This window comes from Lacerta agilis, chromosome 5 (assembly GCF_009819535.1).
Source record: "Lacerta agilis isolate rLacAgi1 chromosome 5, rLacAgi1.pri, whole genome shotgun sequence".
Taxonomy (NCBI): domain Eukaryota; kingdom Metazoa; phylum Chordata; class Lepidosauria; order Squamata; family Lacertidae; genus Lacerta; species Lacerta agilis.
Window position 1 is genome coordinate 61358470 of NC_046316.1, and position 22028 is coordinate 61380497.

At 40.6% G+C, this 22028-nt stretch overlaps 1 protein-coding gene across 1 annotated transcript; it reads right to left on the reverse strand.

The window, feature by feature from the left end:
• Window positions 1-2499: 2499 nt before the first annotated feature.
• Window positions 2500-21568, reverse strand: ATG4B (autophagy related 4B cysteine peptidase). Its single transcript, XM_033150178.1, has 13 exons — window positions 21466-21568; window positions 14733-14831; window positions 14137-14208; window positions 12457-12555; window positions 11778-11879; window positions 9727-9799; window positions 9087-9166; window positions 8450-8646; window positions 8089-8167; window positions 7334-7479; window positions 6734-6790; window positions 5827-5920; window positions 2500-4319 (listed from the first exon to the last, which is right to left on the reverse strand). The coding sequence occupies exons 1-13, from the start codon at window positions 21473-21475 to the stop codon at window positions 4246-4248; spliced, it is 1182 nt and encodes a 393-aa protein (XP_033006069.1). The 5' UTR covers window positions 21476-21568; the 3' UTR covers window positions 2500-4245.
• Window positions 21569-22028: the final 460 nt, after the last annotated feature.

Here is a 22028-nt window from a genome sequence, read left to right on the forward strand (position 1 = left end):
CAGAGAATAGTGCATCAACTTCCAAACCTAAATACTTGGAGTGACACACAACCCTTTGCCACGGACAGTATTCTTCGTTTCCTGCATAAATGGGGAAAAGTGTCATATGAGGGAGTTAAGGTTATGGTACCTGGTCAAAATAAGGCTAACTTAATATGGAATATTAACTCTAGCATGACACAGGAACCCTCCAGATGTTGCTAGCCTACAACTCCCATCATTCTTGACCATTGAGCACGCTGGCTAAGTTTAATGGTAATTGGGAGGCCAACAACATTTGAAGAGCCTTGAAAACTCAACTGGTAGTTCACTGGGTGACTCTGGATTTCAGTATTATGAAAGGAGAATCGTCTGCACACTTTTAAAACACTACCACCAAAACCATTTCTTTGCTAATTACATTAGCCCCATTTATGGCGTTTGTTTTTTAATTGTATTACGGGGGCTGCTGTCCAATTATGTAGTAAAGATCCTGATTGGAGCAGTGTTTATAATGAAAGTCTACTGTACAGTATTTGAGTTCTCAAACTCTTGGGCTATTTCTTTGACTTTTTTCCTTTCTGAAGATTTCATCTGACTTTTTGGTGTGTTCTTTGGAGGCAGTGGTTTGGATATGTGTCTCCACCATATTATAAAGTGCAGACTGATTTAGAGAATTAGCTTATTTGCAGATTCACAATTTTGTTCCCACTATTACCTTCAAACCTTGTTATGGTTATAAAGCCTTTGTTCAGTTTCCTATTAGTGATATATTTAAAGAAGCAACTTGCTTGTATATTAGAAATGCATTCTTCAAATTTGTCCTTTACCGTTAACTTATTTGCCAGTTTTTGCACTTTCCTATTTGGAATTTGCTGCCAAGGAGTGTGGTGTAGTCTCCTTCTTTGGAGGTCTTTAAGCGGAGGCTTGACAGCCGTCTGTCAGGAATGCTTTGATGGTGTTTCCTGCTTGGCAGGGAGTTGGACTGGATGGCCCTTGTGGTCTCTTCCAACTCTATGATTTTTAAAGAAAGCAGTCTTGCATTTTATATCCAGAAATCTTTTATTTACTCATGTTGGTGTTCTCTTGGAAATGTGTGTACTTTTCTAATATAATAAATCCCTTAATGGGCTTTGTAACATAAGCTGCCTTCTATATATACATTTCAACTATCCTTTAATCTTAATTGCAATACCAGCTCCCCATTTAAAAAAAACAAAATAAGGCAATTCCCAGGCTATTTCCCATGTTTTTATGTTGAATTCAATATTAATTTGATCACTGGTGCTTTGTAATTTGACATTGTTAAACTTTGTACCTGAGCTAGGATCTCTGCTAGGATTTTATTTTTAAAAATCAGGTCTTTTGTTTCTAGAAAGTTTTGACAAAACCACAGTGCTATTCTCAAAATTTTCACTACTCAGTTTGAGGGTAGTTATAGGTAACATCTCAAGATCATCCTCAGAATTTGGACTGAAGAGCAAGGGAGGTTATAGTAGGATGCAATTCTAGTACTACATCATTTCATGGTCTCAAAGGTGCAGTATAGGCACTAAGGCTGTGTTAAAGGAAAACAGAAATACATAGAAAACTAAAGATACACACCCAGCCCTCGCAAGGCGCAGGACTTGGGGAAGGAGACACGGGGCTCTGGCAGGGTCCTAGAGCCCTCACATTCATCTCAAATTGAAAAATCACTAACTAGGCTTTGGGAAAGTGGAGGACTCTAGGACCCTGTCTGAGCCCTTACACTTCATCCACAGCACCATCCTTGACAGTGCAAGGGCTCAGTGTTGCCAGGGCTACCAAGGACGGCATGCAACCTTCAGGCCTCATGTTTGATCGCTTTGTGTTAGGACATAACAAGTATCTCATTTTTCTGCCTCTCCCAGAAGTTAGTCCATAACCTTGGGATGACATTACACCCTGTATTATTTAAGCAGGATCAATCTTCTTTGCTTCCTAGTGAGGTTGCAATGCAGAAGGAAACCAGGAGTTTGGTCCAAGACTCAGTGACTACTGGAAGAGCCCATGTTCAACAAGAGAAGTGAGGCATCTAACAGTGCCAGATCCTGTCCTATATTTTGTCCTTGTCACAGGACAAGTAGGGAACCGAGCATGCCCCAGGAGCACCAGTTGCATCACACAAACTAGTGGGGAAATGCTCTGGCTTCTACAGAGATCGAGCAAGCATTGTCAAGCAGCATGCAAGGAGAGGCTCTGAGGCACTTGATTCTAGATGATCCTCAGGATCCCTTCCAGCTTTACAATTCTGATTCTATGAAAAGTGCAGCTTTGGCCTCACAAAGCAAGCAGTACCAGAATATGGAGGAGAGTAGTGAGCAGAATGTTTCTTGCCACTCCTGGTTTGATCCTTCAGGAGAAGGGACTCTACCCTATCTTACACAGCAGGCCAAAAATTTCATGCAATATGTAGCAAACAGCATTTGGTTATGACCCACTTTTCAATTAGTCTGACATTTCCGACTCAGCAGGGTAGAAGTACCAAAAATACAAAGGTTTCTTTTAACTTGGTTTATTCAGATACAAATTGAAAGCAGTTGATGAATGGAGCACAGCCCCACTTCCTCTGCCTCCTCTCCCTCCAAAAGTCTATGATCAAGAGGAGAGGAGAAACAGCAAGAGAAAGACAGCAAGTTATAACAATGACAAATAAGCATCATGGTTCAGACCTCTGCTTTCTGGCAGCTTTAAGGGGCAATCAGACCTACTACCGGTAGACCAGTTACCCCTAGATGCAGTTACTTTATAGATGGCTATACTACCATCTTTTAGGCTGATAGCACTGCTGATAAATGCAGGAAAAAATGCTTTGTAAACATATTTGCCACCTCCAGCATCCATCAATGAAGCGACTGAATTTCAAAAAGGTGGTCAATACTTTGGGGGGGGGGGAGCGGCGGGTCCTCTCCAGCCATTCTCATCTCGTCTAAACAAAGGCAGCTCTAATGCTATTTTAAGAGTACAACAGCCACCATTTCCAGCCTAGCTGAGAGCTGGTAAATTAACATTTCAAGGCATCCAGAATTTGCTGAGCTTTTCTTTAGAAACTAGTATACCTTACAAGTCACAACATAAAACTGAAAAGCAAGTGAACATCACCACGCAAGAGAAACTTGACCTTGTGTGGTGTATAAACCTTGGAAAGATAAGGGGGGGCCAAGCCTCTGGCAATAACCACGCCAGGCTTTTAATATCACAATTTTGGCATTAAAGCAAAGCATTTTAAATCCATGTAACAATATCCAGATTTCATGATCAGAATCTAAAAACAAAGAGATGGAATCAAGAGAAGAAGCAGAGGTACTTTCAATTCAAGTGAGCTGGTGGATGTTTCTACCACCACATTTTATTAAATAGCAGCCACCATATTTTTAATATGGAATAGAAAAATACCCAACAAATACAGGTTATATTTAATGAAGACATATCCTGGTTAACTTGTCAGTTCTTCCTTTTGGATGTGCTGTGAATGGCCTCCAAGCTGAAAGAGAGCACTTGTCCAAACCCTCCCTACTCTCTATATGAAAAGTTATATTTGTAATTTTCGACCCATACTTCTTACTGTATCATTTGCTATGCATGATGAGATTCTGTGATTTCTAGAATGACACCATTGGGCAGAGTATGAGAGTTTAAAATGAATGGCCATTTTGGAACTTAAAAGCAGTAATACATCTTTATGGAAGCACTGTATCCAAGATAAATTAAAGCATGAGTAGCAACAGTTGATGCATATCATTGTGTGAGAGCTTTTACTCCCAATTTACACAGAACACATTCTGCTGGGCTAAAGAGACAGCTATTGGATAGGTGTCTGTATTTTATGCTGGTTTCCACATCAAACTACAAAAAGTGAGACAGAAGCAAATGGGATTTGAAGTTTTCCTTAATAACAGAACTTGTAAGAACCAAGCACTCCGAAGGGATTTTGCTATTCTTGCTCACCCTTTTGGCTTGCTAACATAAAAATAAATATTCAGCTCCTAGGAAATACTGCCTCCTTTTCCAGCAGGTACTCTTGCACAGAGAAAGCCTGACTAAATCTATTAAGGCCTTAATGATGACCCGTTTCTTGATCCCACTGCAAAAAAATCCACTCGGCTCCAAGGCTGCACAGAATGCTGGGGTGGATGGGAGGCAGGGATGTCAACAAGCACCTATGAAAGCTGGTAGCCCTAGGCTCTCCAAGGAGCTCCCCTCCCCCCACAACACAAATTGGCAGAGTTAGCTTCTTATTGTTCTTTAAAGAGATAAAATTTCAAAGTCTTCATCTTCTGAATCAAAGAATCTTTCCAGTCTGTCTGCATCGGAAGAATCTGAAAGGCAAAGAGAGATATAATCATAATTATACGGTAAAAATTACACCAGCACATATATTTAGATCTATCAAGAAGACCAGGAACGCTACTGGACTGTTTTAGGAACCAGCACATTACAGAAAGTTGCTTGTGCAGGTAAAAGAAAAAAATTGATCAGATAACATGCAAACAGGTTCTGTTCCTGTTATACCTGGGAGAGGTCAATGAATATTGTAATTTTCCTAACTCTGAAGATTGAGAGCATAATAAAGCACTAAGATGCTACACTCTTTATCCTCAAATAGCTATGTTTGTTCCCTTGCATAATACACATGATACATACTACACAAAGCACAATACTTTGCTTTGAAAGTGTGAATTAGTGCCTGGACGTATTATTAATGACATAGGGTTAGATGCAAAAAACAACAACATTGCCATGGTGTCTATGATCCAAAGAGAACAAGTTCAAGCAGCTGGCAATGAGATTCACCAGGTCCAGCTAATTTAGCAGGTCCAGTTTGACATGAGATCATTGTATTGGCAAAAAATGTTAAACAGTCCCAACAGAAACCACAGAAAATGTTAGTGTACACTACAAAGCAGAAATTCAAGCAAAGCATGCTATAATTTTACGATAAATATTAGAAACAAATTTCAAATCAGATCTGATAAGAATTTTTGCAAATCTTTGACAAAATTTAAAGTTTCACAATTTGGAGTTTCACCCCAAAATTCAGATTCTAAATTTGATATCAAAATTAAACGATATTTGGTTTTTTTACCTACTCAAGAAGATACTTAAGAGTCAGTATTATAATTTACTAAATACTGTATGATGGTTGTCAAATATTAATTGCTACTGTACAATTATGTAACGACAATGTTACTAAATATTCTCCATTAAAATTTGTAGAGAGGAGTTTTAGAGAGATTGCCAATATGGGGTAGTGGTTACCTAGGACCTAGTAAACCAGGGTTTGCATTTCCATTCAGTCTAGCAACTCACAGAAAGACCTTGAGTTGTTCAACTCTAACCTACTTCACAGGATTGTTGTGAGAGTAACAGCAGGGGGAGACCCACATGAGTCATCTTGAGAAACGGTGGGATATAAATTTAACAACAAAAGGGGGATTTGTTACAGTTATAGAGAAAATAGTGTTTAAAGGTAAACATTTTTCCGCAAGCAGGAATAGTGAAATAAGTAAAGCATTAGTTAACATTTTGCTAGAAGGGAGACCAGTATCACAAGTATAGGCATAATATTTCTGACAACAAGAAATAGGTTGGTCTCATCCCTTGTAATGAAAGAAAGTGTGCCTGAATGGTCACTATGTCTCATTAGTGATTCTATATGGGGTTAAACATTCCCAAACTGCAACTGAAATGAATAATTTCAGTGGGCTTTCCAATGCCGAATGCCTCGTCTAGGATATATACCTGTACTTTAGGCTGAGAAGAAATAAAAGCTACCACAATTATGCAATTGGAGTAACCAAAAAAAGTCAAATAGGCAAGCATTACCTGGAGTAAGATTCAAAACATCAGGAGTAGAGAAGTGCGAAGGCTGGTGTTCAACCAGTTCAAACATTGGTAGGGCTCCTCTGATCAGTGACAACTGTTGGAAAATAATGGGGAAAGTACAACTAGCTGGTAATTCCTCAATCAAGGTATTCCTAGGGTTTATCATATCTTGTTAATGCTGAGCAAGACAGTTTCATACTTTATGGATTTGTATTTTAAAAGCTATTGCTTATTTAATATCATTTTACAGTGAAATACAAAGCATGTTTACTTCAAAGTAAGTTTGGATGCATTCATTGGGGCTTGTTCCCCATTTTGGGCTGATTATTATTAAAAGCTTGCATAACATTGTAGCCTTAGATGCTCTTTTGCAAAACACCATGACTTTAAAAAAAAATCCTAGAAGATGCAAATGATCAATAAATACATTAACAAATATATATTTCAAGGGAAACTTCACAGGAAGAGCAGCAGGCAAAAAGGTTTAAAAAGAGAAGCAGCCGAAACATTTCCCCAGTGAAGTACAACCTGAATGTTCCTCTGCTCCAGGGATGGGGAACTTGTGGCTTCCTCAATGTTGCTGGACTTCTAACTGCCATCAGCCCCAGTCAGCGTGGCTAATAGGGATCAGGGTTAAGGGGAGTTGCATCCAGCAACATCTGAAAGACCACAGGTTCCTCATTCCTGACCTATCCTAGATGCTGGTCACATGGCTATTAAGAAAGGCCCTGGTCTCAAAAAAGTCAAGCTAAGATCATATGGTCAACACATATCTTTGCATTAATGCTAATTCTGTTCAAATGTATTAGTCAGTGCCCATCAAAGCTGAATTCACTTCTATAATTTTTTTAAAAGTTACTTGGGCACATATTATCCTTTTTTACCAAAGGACTTGCTGTAGACAAACCTTCTTTACTTGCTGGCACCAGTCATTGAAGTCTTCCTCATTGTTGCAGAAGAAGCCCTGCAAGGAAAGGCAAAGTTTGCATCGGCTTAATATTAACAGAAAATGCCTTCAAAATCAGCAAGAATTGTGTCTCGTGTTCAGTGTAAATGAATATATCTTGGAAATGTTTTGAGAAGCAGACACATTTTGAAAGCTAAAAGGTTAGTATAGCGAGAAGATGTGAAAGAGGCAAGGCAACACCACTGTCCTTGTAGGGAGAGGAATCGGCTGGAAACTAATGGAGAGCTGAAAGACAGTAACAGCTGTCTCACAATGTGAAAGTTCACTGCAGAAGAAGAAAAAGAAGAAGAGTTTGGATCTGATATCCCGCTTTATCACTACCCGAAGGAGTCTCAAAGCGGTTAACATTCTCCTTTCCCTTCCTCCCCCACAATAAACACACTGTGAGGTGAGTGGGGCTGAGAGACTTCAGAGAAGTGTGACTAGCCCAAGGTCACCCAGCAGCTGCATGTGGAGGAGCGGAGACACGAACCCAGTTCACCAGATTACGAGTCTACCACTCTTAACTACTACACCACACTGGCAGGTGCACACACTCACCACTGCAATTGAAGGATCAAGCTCCGCAATGCTCATTCTGCAGGGTGGATGCTGACAGTGGAAACTCTCATCAGGGATGTGGCCGCTCTCCATGGGCTCCACTGCAGGCTGAGTAGTGTGTGGGTCAAGATAGATTAATTCTTCACCTAGACAAAAATAGACATAAAAAGGAAATACAGTATTAGACTTCCCATGGGAAGATAATGGATCAAATATACACTGTTGCTACACTTCGGGAAGATCAGGAATGGGAAAGTCACAGCTATCTTAAATACTTGCAAAAGGAAACAGTGAAAAATGGTGTAAGATGGTAATGCATGAGGGACCACTCAATTCAGTGCTTATTTTCAGGGGGTGCCCAAGGGCACACAGTACTGGCACCTCTTTTTTGTTATTAAACATTGTGGCACTTATTTTATCAACTTCATAGTGAGTACCAGCACTTTTCTGTTTGTTTGTTAAAAAGTGTGACACTTACTGTAACAACTTCGTGGTGAGTTCTGGCACCTATTTTTCGAGGGGGGGAGCACTGACTATTTCTCAACAATTAATACTTTATCTAAACCAAAATGATACACAAAATTTGTTATTTAGCAAAGCATTCTTCTTTAATGGCAAGGTGTGCCATGTGACATGGCAATGTGCATCTGATAAAATTGCTCCCTTGGTAGGCTTATAGCTGTACTCCCAAAATTTAGCTAGGTAACCCACTGATGTACTCACTGCAGACACTGCTAGGGATGGCAGTTACTCACCTACATAGCCAATGAAATAATGAGCACTATTAGGTTTTCCTCCAATGACTCCTAAGGACTGAGGCATCATAAAACAGTGCTGGAAAACAGACAGGCAATGAGTCACTTATCAGCTGGCATAAACTGGAAAATCTACCCAAGTAAAGAACAATCTGTGTTTAGAAACATGGAGACACATGCTGGCCTGCAGATTATTCAGGAAAAGGCAGCAGAACAGCCATTTTTAGAACAAATGTTCTGCCACAAGGGAGGACCACCGCAGTGCACAAGATTTGCAAGGAGCAAGGTAATTGACAGCACAATTTAGGTATGTCTACTCAGAAACAAGTTCTGCTCTCAGGTAAGTAATTTCCCCCTCTACCTTCAGTGTTTCAATGTAGGCTTCATTGATGTCTGTGAGGCCAAGGCGAAGAGGTATCAGGAGCACCAAAGGTTTCCAGGACAATAGCCTGTCCATACATTCTGCTCCATCTGGATAACCATTGGAAAGCCAGTCCGATTCTGCAGCAGGAAATGCTGAAGCCCCAGGACATGGACAGCTGAGTTTGCACAGCCTTCCTATGAAGAGATAAGTCATAAGCAGGAACACCTTTAGCAAAAGTCTCAAATAGCTGCAAAAAGCCATCCTTTGTGTTCACAGAATCTAAGAGTCGGAGCACCAACGATAGGACCTAAACTTTCCACTTTCCTTCAAGAAGATTTCTGCTCTTGTCCTCTAACATACCCCAACTAAATTAGTCAGCAGTCTGATATTTGTAAAATTCTTTCCCCTCTTTAAAGCAAGTGCCCTTGTTCACAGTTAAGAACTAGTTTCACTTTACAATCTCAAATGATGAAAGTTAATTTTACTCATTTGGCTTTTCTGGTTGGGTTCTAAAGCACATCCCCATGAGAGTCAGGAAGCATTGCTGTAACATAGACACTCCACAGTTCTATTCCATTCCATATAGATTTAATTCATCAAAAAGACAACACAGCCCCACAAAGGAAACACTTACTAATTTCCTCCATCACAACAGTATTGTCCATGGCTATGTGCACTGCCAAGGAGCTCCATGTATCAAAAGTGGCAAGTTTTCTAGAAGGAAGAGAATGAGAAGAAAGTTAGGGGCAAATGCATTACAGAAAGGAGAAGCTGCCACTACATCAAGGGATTAGAACACTTTGGAAATCCAGATTGCTACCCAGTAGTAGTCATGTAGCAAATATGGTATCCCAAGTCTTATTTTTCATATAATTTTGTTTTATTTTTTATATTATTTTAGTGAGTGAGATGTTTCCCATGTGTATAAAATACAAACTTCATGGTAAAAGGTCAGAGATGAGACATGGTCTAGGCTGGCCTTCTAATAACCAGTGAGGCAGAGTATCTACATAGTGCTAGCCACCTTCCCCATAGACTCTTTACTTATATGGACCCCTAACCTCAATCACCCCTTCCACTAACTCAATACAAAATGCAGATTGTGACATGGTGTAAGTCAGAACTGTAGATATGTGTGTTGATTTGGAGAAATGTTTTCTAATCATACGATCCAAGGCAAATAATTATAATTTTTAACACAGCAACAGTTACTAAGTGTTTTGTGTACTAAAAAATAATAATACCCAAGACAGCTGGATTCACTGAGCACTTACTTTAGTACTTGTGCAACTGTGTTTGGTCCATACCACTGGCCTATGGATTTTCCCTCTCCAACTCCCATCTGGGCTGCAACAGCAAATAGCAAACAAACCATAATTGGTCCATAATTTCAGTCAAGGCTCTTTCTGAAACACTATGGGTACTTAAATTAGTTAGCAGATACTTAGATTTTGCTACCTCTCTGGAGCCAAAGGCCCGTGAAATAATTGCAAAATGTCTCAAGCAACAATCTGCATACAGTACTCCTCAAAGAAGGCACATTCTGAGGCTTTCTAATCACTATTGAAATGATTTAGGTATGAAAAAGTGGGGGAGAAATGCTCATACTCTGTAATGCACAAGAAGCATCAAGGAAAGTACAAAAAATGTGCTTCCAGGTGGACAGCCGTATTAATCTGACAGAGTTTTTGTTGTTGGAAGAACCATTTCGTTCACCAGATTTTGAGAGATGCCAAGAACACACAGTTCTCCTTAAATGATATTGCAGCTGCTTAGCATATTTGGAGACCAGGCCTATAACATGTTTCTTGCCTTCTCCATTTATCCCTAATAACAATTTTCTGCACCTTAGCCTTGAAAGCATTAAAACTTCTGTGTTTGCTACATATGTTTGGGTGCTGCGAATCATTGTGATGTCCACTGGGGCAATTCCTGACTTTCCATTAGTTACTCTCAAGCAGCCCTCAAAAATCTTAGAACGTGCCACACACACAGAATCCATTGATTCTTTTTAACTGCTTGACCTTAGCCAAGCAAATGAATAGGCGCTGAGAGTCACATTGTCTGTTTTTCTTATCCTAATTATTTTCAGGACTCTTATTTACTTGGATAAATTAGTATAGGACCACAGCATCAGCAGACTTAACTAAGTGGGATTTACTTCTCAGTAAGCATGCATAGTATCAGACTGCTCATTATGCTAAAACCAGGATTTTAATTTAATTGTGATTCCTAATGAAGTTGAGAGTGCCTACTATCAGATGATCACTAAATATGGAAGAGGTCCATCCATCCAAAAGTGGATTCACAAGACCATTTAGGTGATATTTACAGCTGCCAGAGACACACTCACAAGGGACTTTGGCTAGTGAAAACATTCAGCAAGAGTTCAGCTCTCTGGAACCAGATATAAAAAACACAGTTTTTAAAAATATACCATTGTCTTCATTTGTTTGTTTGTGAGCAGGACAATATCAGGGTAATATCAAAGGTCCAACCACAGTGGACTTTTTAAAAATTAAAAAACAAATAGATTTCTAATGGCTTCCTAGTAATTTGATTGCTCAGCGTAAGAAAAGCACAAAGATTTTGAATAGAAGGCTATTCAGGAAAGTCTCACTGGGCTTCACTTTGTGCGCATTTCACCCCACATTCTGTGAAGCAGATGTGCCAGGAGATCTTGTTTGAAAGAAAGTTGAAGGTCTATCTCACTGTACAGTAGCCTACTCTGCAGAGTAAAATCCCTTTATTAGAGCCTTCTTCTCTGGGACAAGATTTAGAATAGGAAATGAAAAAAGTCTAATTGCATGGGCTCTAGTGTTGTCCACATGAGCTACAAAGGAAAAATACAGCTAACTGACTGACAAGTAAGGCTTCAGGAACAGTTCTATGCACCTGGTAGAAAGTCCCACTGAGCCCAATGGTGTTTACTTCTGAATAGATATGTATAGGATTGCACTGTTATAGAAATAAGCATAATTCTGAAATGGCCCACATCTAGACCACCTAGTTACATACAATGTAAAATCTGAATCACCTCCATCACCATGTTTCCTACTCCTCCAAAACTCACACATAATGACCTTTCTTTCTGAACAGCATAAACAACATATGTTGTTTTGTTCATTTGCAGCAACAGCAACAGATGCTTTGAATATACCATTGTCCTCATTAGCTGGCATGAGTTTACTATCTGAACACAGTCCACATTCTTAGTATATAGTTAACAGTGCAATTTAGAAGTAGTTTCCCTCAAAAAAAATAAAAATTGGGAACTCCTTACTGCAAGGAAGGCGTAGAAACACAGCATAGATATCCATCTTACCTATTTGGTGGATTGAGTAGTAGCTGTCTTTTTTGTCAATGAAGGCATTTAGAACATTGTAATAGTTTTCCATTTGCTTCTTCCCTTTCACCCACCTCCAATCTGAGACACAGAAGATCTAATCAATATTCCCAACTCCACACATTATTTGTTTTCACAACATCACAAAAAATGACAAAGAATATTGAAGACTATAATCCCAAACTATTAAACAAAACCGTTTGGCAAAGAAAAGGAAAGCAAAATCAACATTTTACTTTCCAGTCTGGTCTCTTAAGTAGCGAAAGACACCTCAATCTTGTTTTAACACCCTCCAGTTGAGTGTTTACTTGCATTCCTGTCATGTACCACTAACAGCAACGATTTATTCCTACTGTGACAAATCCATGCTCAAAAAAAAAACACTTCACACTGCAAGGAGCAAGCAAGTTGACCCACACCAAAATAACTGTAGGTTAGCATGTCCCTTGTGAATTGCACTTTTACCCAACATAATGCCTATTTTGAAGGAGGTGGTGCTACTAAGGATGAACTAGAATATTTTATTAAGGGACAACTTTATTGTCCAGTTCTTCATAGTTAAATACAGTTTTTAAAAGGCCCTTTGGTATCTGAACACACAAACACATCACATTGTCACAGTACCATATTCATTTGTTTTGGGTGGGATTTGACTTACCTCTGCCTAAGTGCCTGCAAACCAAGGCTTGAGCAAAGATCATCTGACCACACCTTAACATGCAGCCCCAGCCAGTGTCAGATGTAGGACCTGTTCCCCCTGCAACCAAAAAGAAAGAACAGAAACCAACCATATTGGCACACGTGGCATATGTGGTGTGAAGCAATGTGATTTTTGCTGTATACCTGAGCAGGCATAGGTTGGAAAGCCCAGAAACCCGGCTATGGCTGTAATCCTATTTACATTTGTTGGGGTTAAGACCCACTGAACACAGTATGACTTATTTCTGCACTGGCATTCATAGGACTGCACTGTATCATATTGGTCTTCTCTTCAGCTCAGAAAAATAAATGCAAAAATTAGAAGAAGTAAAATATATTTATGTTACACACATTTTTTTATTGCATTGAACCTGGATTACACATAGTATTGGAAAAAGAGCTACATATATTTTGTAGCCATTATAAGAAGAAACAACTTCTAAGTATACAAACTGAATGTCCCAATACCCCATGGTCATAACTTGGGAGAAGGGGAATGACCCTAATTCAGTATTAGAAACTGAGATATGAAAGCTAGGAGCTAAATGGCACCTTAAACCTAGGTTATAGGCACAACAACAGAATGTCTAGGCACTCTTTTTTATAACAAGAATACAAAGCTGAAAATGAATGAACGGCAGCTAAAGTATTATGCTCATTTTTCGCATGGTTTAGTCCTTCCCCTGCCACCCACCTAATATTCTTAAGGGGGTCTCTTCTCCAGTCTTCGGAGAGTAGCTGGAAGTAAGGGAGGCAGAAAAAGGTCCTCTTTTCCTTCCACCCTGCAGTTTTAATCAGAAATCTTAGGTGCAGTACTGCACCCAGAGCTCAGAAACTGCTCACACTAATGAAATTCCCGGTCGCAAAATGCGCCTAGAACAATGGGAGTTTTGCACACTGCCCTAATTCAGTGGTAGAATATCTTTATATGCAGAGGGTCCCAGAATCAATCCATGGTATCTCCTGGTAGAGCTGGGAATATCCTCTGTCTGGAACACACTACACTGTCTATCAGTGTAGACATTAGTGAGCTAGATAGACCAAAGGGTCTGTATAGTATAATGCTTTCCAGGTAACCCTAACCCTATAAGAAAACATTAATTTCCACCTATACTTTTAATTATTATTTTTAACACCTTAAAATGGAGTGGGGTGTCACCTTCTTGAAAATTCTCTCATCCTCAGCATTCTTTAGAACTATCAACTTTGGCTTCCAGAGCTTTTTTTTTTAATCCAATAGCAATTTTATTGAAAGTAACATATTGTCAAATTGTTTTAACTAACACCCTCCCACCCACCCTCCAAAACAAGTTTCCTTTGTATTCTTCAACTTCTGCATTTTTTTGTGTTTCCTGTTTTCAAGGTGGGAGCACATTTCCTTTTTCTATGAATACTGTACCAGAATTAGAATCAAATGTCACATCAGAACAGAGAAAGAAGTAAAGTTGCTTTCCAGAACCTAGCAGAGCAACGTGATTCTATGCTACCCTCCAATGAGCAGAACAGGGCTTTCGGATTTTGCTAGCACAACTCAACACATGATCCCTGCTGTCATCATTGGGCTAAGGGGCAATTGGGTACTAAGAAATAAACCAACTTCATTTATGGTGTAACATAGTGAATGAACTCTCCTACTTACCAATGGCTGGAAAGCTTTTTCTGTATGTGAACCAAAGACGAGAGGTCACGTCTAACAGGATCTCCTCTTTCTCTAAAGAAGTGAAAACACCAAATGTAATTTTTTTTCCCTGGAAGTGCATTGACACTGTGCTGATTCAGTGGTACTGTCACTGAATTAATTAATTAACCAAGCCAAGAGACATTTTTTAAAAAAAGTTGTTCCTTTTAGGGAGGTTTAGGAACCTTTTAGGTTCATCAGCTCTCTGGACTTCAGACTACAAAAGGTACAAGACAACTAAGCCAAGACTAATACAGTATGCATGTGGGAAAAATACACATTAACATTTCATCTTTTATTGGGTGCTCTCTCTCTCTCTCTTTATTTTAGCCTTGATATTCCAGAGCCTAAACTCATTCAGGAAAATAGGGAAGGAGGGTGGACTACACATCTGTATTTGAATGATGACTGCTCTCTCTATGAATATTCAACGGAGGTGGTTAAGAAGGGAAAAGAGAAAGGCAAGCTGTTAAATCAAAACTACAAACACCCCCCAAGCCTTCAAAAAGAAGAGTTAGCAACACAGCTGACTGGAGTATTTATAGCCCTTCAAATACCTGTTAATACACTATATTTTCTCCCCAGGATCCAAACAGGCTCTTTGGTTTCGGGGAAGTCTTCATACTCAAACCTGAGAGTATCGTACGTGAGAGTAGCTGTTCAAAAACAAAAATACACAAGACCGTCACTAATCTTTTGAGGCTTTTGTCCCTACATGTGAGGATCAGCATGTAGCTAAGGTCTGGAGGTTATACCTACCAAATTTTTGCAATGCAGTTTCCTCACTCAAAGAGGTATTAAAATGAATTTTTAAAACGTGTGGTTTCAGATAAAATGCACATTTCTAAATGTATTTTGGGAGAAAATAAGTTCAAAAGTCCATTTAAATGTGCATTTCCATACAGATTTTTAAAAGGCACCATACCAGCATAGAAAAAAATGGATTGATAAATGCACGCTTCTGAACTGATCTGCCCATCACCAATCTTAAAACCTCAACATTTCATTTCTTCCTTTTCCAGCATATGTAGACACAAGACAAGCCAATAGTGGGGGTGGCCTCATCACCATTATTTACACCCAAACACACAGCAAAAGAACCAGTAGCCAATTTGTGAACAACATGACACACATTGCTCCATGTCAAGCTGAATTTTCTGTTCACTGTCTGCCAAGATAGATACTCTGCTGGAATCCAGCCACTTACTGGATGCATCTAGATTCTGGGCTTTCATTGTACGTTCTCAAGTGGTTTTCAACCGGTGGGTCACACCAAGGCCACCACCTGCACTTTTTTCGGTTTCAGTTTTTTTAGAGAAAGAACAATAAAGATAGGAGGAGCAACAGTGTCCCTTATCTTATCCTGTAAAAAGCATTATTCAGAATAGAAGTTTCCACGACCCACTAAAGAAGATACTCACACAATAAAATTCAAAACTGCACATTTATTCAAAATCCAATTCAATATATATAGTTTAATTAAGTCAGCAAAATTGATGACCCTGATCCAAAGATCCCAGCTTTTAAAAGTCTGGTACAGTGGTACCTCGGGTTAAGAACTTAATTCGTTCCGGAGGTCCGTTCTTAACCTGAAACTGTTCTTAACCTGAAGCACCACTTTAGCTAATGGGACCTCCCACTGCTGCTGCGCCGCCAGAGCACGATTTCTGTTCTTATCCTGAAGCAAAGTTCTTAAGCTGAAGCGTTATTTCTGGGTTAGCAGAGTCTGTAACCTGAAGCGTCTGTAACCTGAGGTACCACTGTAGTCATTTACACCTGCAGTGCCCGTGCTTATTGTGCTCCCCCCAGGTAATCCCACTGCCCTCCCAGGTGGGTACCATCTACCAGAGGCACTGTCTTGCACTTAAGGTTGAGGGGCCCCAGTGCACGTTTCAAGTGTGTGACATCATGCACACGATGTTGCATTGACAGGAGAAGGCAGAGCCCAGCGCAGCATGGCTTCCTTTCTCATGCTCAGGAGGAACCAGCCACACTCGGCTCTGCACTCAGCCTCTTCTACCCTATGGTTACCAGATTATTTTTCAATGAATCTGGATCAGTCAAAACAAAGGGGGAAGGGGGCAGGAGATCGGAGGCTTGGGAATCACAGGCAGGCAGCGTGCCATTGCCCAGTTTTTTTAAAAAAACTCTGTGCATTTGTTTCACAGAGTGCAAAAGAAGGGCTTTGCACCTTGCCTGGCAGAGAAACGGAGTGCCTTGCACTCCTCCTGGGCAACGGCCGCCCACCTGCGACTCCCGAGACTCCCCCAATCTGTCAAAACAAAGGGGGAAGAGGGCATGAGATCTGTACCACCAGACATCCCCGTTTCCCCTTTAGTAGTGGCAGCAGCAGCGAGCAGCTCCTGAAGCCAGCCAGAGCCAACTGCGCTACCAGGCTGGCTCTGGGTTGCTGAAGCTGCCGCTGCCACATTTCCCGGGGACAGATTTGCAAATCTGGGGACGTTCCGGAGACCAGTGTGGTGTAGTGGTTAAGAGTGGTAGACTCGTAATCTGGGGAACCTGGTTCGTGTCTCCGCTCCTCCACATGTAGCTGCTGGGTGACCTTGGGCTAGTCATACTTCTCTGAAGTCTCTCAGCCCCACTCACCTCACAGAGTGTTTGTTGTGGGGGAGGAAAGGAAAGGAGAATGTTAGCCGCTTTGAGACTCCTTCGGGTAGTGATAAAGCGGGATATCAAATCCAAACTCTTCTTCTCTTCTTCTTCTTCCAGGGACAGATTTGCGGAACCGGGGACGTATGGTAACCCTACTCTACCCCCTCAGCATTGAGGGGGCCTGGCCCCCTGTCAGCTGATATTGAGGGAGTTGAGAACACTTCCAACCCCTAGGAGTTGGCATGCCTGCCACCCACTATGAGAACCACTTCTCTAAGCAACCTGAGTATATTGGGGTTTACATGAGAGATGTTTTTCAACTGTATTTTAATGACATATTGTCTACCCTGGGATCAAATGTGATAAGGGGCAGGAAATAAATCTGATAAACAAATGTAATCTTTCCCCAATTTACTCATATCTGCAACAGTAAAAGTAACATGATGAACAAGTAGCAGGAGGCTGAAATCTATAAAAAGAGAAAATTCTAGGCCTCTTTAGCAACACCAAAGGAACCATACAGCCCTTTCCTAGGAATCTGAATCAACATGAACAAATAAAGGTTCTGAAGCAAATATGCACCTCAATGTCACATCTTTCTCTCCTTGACCTTCATTTTGTGTAGTCCAAAAATCAATAGATCTCCAGATCATACATTCAGTTCAAATTTCACATGCTCTGCAGCCTCACCTTAGAGGGCATCATGCCCCACTGCTAGTTTATTATATTCTGTTCCCAGACAGTAAGGATGCTCATCAAGTCACATATAAATAATTCCTCTGCATTAAAATGTTTCAATATCAAGATTGATATATATATATATATTATAAACCACATGATACCGTGGTCAAGAAGTTAGTATGATGATAAGCAGAAGAAAGATAGCCCCGGCATACACAGGCACATGGTTTAGATTATTAGCTTGTTGTGCCAGCTGCAGTATCTTTCATCTGTTGACTTCTATGGGGCTGCTCTGGAACAAATAACTTCTGGCAACCTTACCAAGTGTACAGTACAAGGAAAAACTCTTGTTAATTAACTGTGGCAAGGGAGGAGTCAGAAAAGCAATCAAAAGGGCTCAACTATACATGGAAAGCTAAAAGATCATCTAGGAGATCTCCAGGAGATGGCAACCTGCTGCTGCTGATTATATTTATTTTATCCCCTCCCCAAAAAATATTAGAATATTTGGGCGGGAAATAAATTAAATAAAATTATTTGATTTATTTTGCAATGAGCACACTGACATCCATAAGAGGGAGGGTAAAAATCCCCCCTCCTCTCACCAGAAGCCACGTAAGTATTATTATTTCTATTCTATTGTATGATCTTCACTCATGTTTGTTTACTATCTATTTTTGTTATTCCTTCAACTGGCACCTCATATATTATATCACCATACTGTACTTTCTTTCATCCAAAGGAGATAGGACTCTCACAAACATAGTTTTAAAAAAGTGGAAGCAATCAGGAAGTCCAGATTTGTAGTTATGCAGTCAACACAGTTTTCTCTATTCTGGACCTATTATGTTATTATTATTGGAAATTTTTAATGTTTGATGTTTTATCGTATTTTTATTTTTCTGTTGGGAGCTGCCCAGAGTGGCTGGGGGAACCCAGTCAGATGGGCGACATACAAATAATAAAATTAGTAGTAGTAGTAGTAGTAGTAAATGGTCACAAACCAGCAAAGAAAGCATCCGGTTTATTCCCCCCCCTCAATATTTGTTGTTTTCACAAAAGTGACTCAAAGTAAATTAAAACAAAGAGATACCATCTTATCAGGAAGGGTGTTCCACACAGTGCCAGAACTGGACATTTAATATGGCGGCACCTACCCTTTGGAAATCCCTCCCATTACATATCAGACAGGCAGAGTCTCCATTGTCTTTTCGGCAGCTGTCTTTTCAACACTCTTTCAATAAGCTTTCTAAGCAGAGATTTTTATCCAAGTTAGTAACTGAATTTATTCTATCCCAGCCAGTATCTGAATTTATTTGAAATTGTTTTATACAGTATATGCAATTGTTTTAACTGTTTTTATTGTGTTGTGAAATCACTTCAATAAGTTTCATAGGAAGCAAATAAAAAAATTAATAAATAACACAGGCCAATAACCACCATTATAGGCTATTCATGCACAGTTATTTTTACTGGTCAAAGCAGGAGAGGTTTACATAGCCTATCCGGACACAGCCATCATTTTTACAGACAAATGATTTTATATTACATGTCAAAGAAAGGACAAAAAATGAAATATAACGAGGAACTGCCATTACACTCTGGGAAATGGTACATCATTCTCACAACTGTGAACCAAGGCATCATGAAAAAACTCAAAACCACTTGTTCTATCTGCTTTGCAACTTCCACAGCTAGAATGGCCAGGCTTGATAAAGAATAGCCATTGTTAAGACTCTTAGTAATGAGAAAATCTTATTCATGTCTCAATGCTTATAGTCAAAGATCAGAACAAAATAAACTATTAGTGTTTCTGGAATGCCAAGCTACAATAAAGAAAGGAACCTCAATTACTGAGCCGTGAGGTCACTAGCTCAAGAGCAACTTCTTGGGCAACTGATCCTTAGCAACCGATGTTAAAATAAAGTGTTTATCATAGTGCCAGTTTCAAGAAAGTAAACAAATTATTGGTTAGTGTTAAGGCACTGGAGATAAGCCCCAACTCTTGTATGTCAAAATATGACTGGGATGAAATTGGGGGAAATCTTTTAAAAACTAACCACCACCAAACCCACAAACAAAAAGGCCCCAAGGTGCCCTTTTGCATGACTTCAGCATGTGACCAACCAACAGAAAACAGAAGAGCAAAACTGTATATAACAACAACAACAACAACAACAACAACAACAACCTTCCACAGGTGGCCAGTAGGTGAAGTAGCTAGAGAATTGGATATGGGCAAACCAATAACAGCCAAAGTAGTCATGACATTATTACCACCATCAACCCTTTTATGGCTGTTTGCCTGTTTAAAAAATAGCTTGCACACAATACACACCCAGCTGGACTGAACCACGGCATGGAGCAAAGGGTGACTTTATGCCTTTGCCACACTACAGTCCTGAAACAGCTCTCACACACCAGATATTTGTAAAAATCAAAAAACCACAAACACAGACACAGACACACTAGGACAAAATGTGTTAATAGTTTGGTCTTTAGCTGTAAAGCTCACTCTGTAGTGCTGGACAGATTATTATTATTCAGTCTAGCCCATTTCACATGGCTTCTGGGAGACTAAAATACCACTCTGAACTCCTGAGAGAACAGGCAGAAAACAAATGTAATTTTGAAAAATGTGGCTGACATCAAATACAAAGCAAGTAAAAGCCAACAATTTGATCTGAACTAGGAATCTTCTTCCACAAGGCAAGTGATCACAGACACAATTCTGAGTTGCCCTCAAGCATTCAGGCTGAAGGAAACAGGTTACCTGCAATCAAATGACTCTAATATTGCAACTAATTCTAATTATTTTCACATATTGCTTGATCAAAATTCCAAAAGACAGGGCTGCCATGGAGCTATGGTGTGGTGAAATAAAGAGCATAAATTTTTGTAGGGTATTTGTATAGTTTTAGGAGCCATACATTTCATACCATGATGAATTCAGAACAACAGATTACAGTACTTTGTGACCGTTGATCAATAGGGGTATGCCAGTAGGGGGGGAAAGAGAATACTGTGCATTTCTGTCAGACATGAATGATCAGTTATCTGGGAGGCACCTAGGGGCTTTCAACAAAGTTCAGTAGGGCACATATTTAAGAATGTGTGTGTACTGCTTAGGTTATCTCATTTAGGGGGTAAACCTAAGAACTTCAGTCCTTGACTATCATGTTTTTCCACCTACTGGGGAAGTTCAAGGAGGGGATGAAGAATAAGGGAGTTACTTGATTCGCTATCTTATTCTTTACCATCCTCACGGTTTTTCCATCTTAGTTGTAGCACTTTGACAAAGTATTATAACCAGCTGTCATGCAGCGCACTGTCCCACAATGCCCCAAGGAGAATCCACTGCAGCAACATGTCGGGGAGCAAAAAAACAAAAACACACTTTCAGCTTACAAGGCCTCACACGCAAACTTCACCAACCCCCACTAATTCCCAAGTTCTTGTCAACTTCATAAAACTTTTAACCCAGGCATATTTCACTAGGTCACAGCACCCACCGGTGATGAAGCGTCAGCACTGTGGACTGAAAACATCACTCTCTGCTAATGCTAGGAAGACAAAAAAAAAACACACAAAAAACATGCTGGCTTTGGCAGGGAATGCATAAATAGCATACAATGCCATAGCAAGCTGTGTGTCTATTACAGAAACAAGACCGGGAGGCGAAGTACCACGTTTGCCTGACTCCTTTTTAACAACTTTACCCAATGACCTATTCTGTAAAAGAAGTATGTCCCCCCCTCTTTTTTTGAGACACGACCTCTTGTGCCCCCGACAGAGCGCCCCCCTTTAATCTCCCCACTCTCTGAACGACCCTCTCCCTAGCCCATCCCGCAACACCAGCTTCTCCTGAAAAACAGACCGATCCTCCACCCTTTCACACCCCAATCACCCTGAGCCACAAACACAAAGAAAGCCCCCCCCGCCTGCCCTCCGAATAGCCTCCCCATTCCAATAACCCAGATATTTCCCTTCTCTCACCCGCGTCCATTCTGCCCCCGCTCAAGATTCAGGGGCGACCACGGCTGTCTCCTTACAGAAACAGACCACCACAACGGCGCACTCTAACCTACTCGCCTCGACTGTCCGACTCTCGCCCAATCGCGTAGCTTTTCGCAGTCCATCTGTGTGGCGGATAGGTTCGCTGAAGAGGTCAGCAAGCTCTTCTGCACCGCATCGCTTCCTCCTGATGCTAGGGAGGCGCCATCTTGCTGTACGGAGAGGGTGACTCTGCCAAACGCGCTCCTTTAGGTCCAACTTCGCACCTTTCTGAAGTGGAGGGCACTTTGATTTTTTCAGGATGTGCTCCCGACCTCTCCGAGTCGTACAACCACCACAGGATAGGAAAAGCTCAGACCGCGGAGACCGCCATATTTGTGTACGGAGTCTTAACGCCCCGCCCCCTTACCCCCCCCCAACATTGCAGTGTCTAGGAGTTCACGTCACACTTCTATTATAACCATTCTAACCCACAACAGTCCGGCCGTCTTTCTGTGTACAGACAGTGAGGCCGTGAGGTAAAAAGCCGTTGTTGCTGCTGTTGT

What these genes read in the sequence shown, in the direction of transcription:
- ATG4B (XM_033150178.1), bottom strand. An exon ending in CCTACATTGAAACACTGAAG is followed by an intron (nt 8,168 to 8,449) that starts GTAGAGGGGGAA and finishes TCTGTTTTCCAG; the next exon opens with CACTGTTTTATGATGCCTCA. An exon ending in GGTGCCAGCAAGTAAAGAAG is followed by an intron (nt 5,921 to 6,733) that starts GTTTGTCTACAG and finishes ATTTTCCAACAG; the next exon opens with TTGTCACTGATCAGAGGAGC.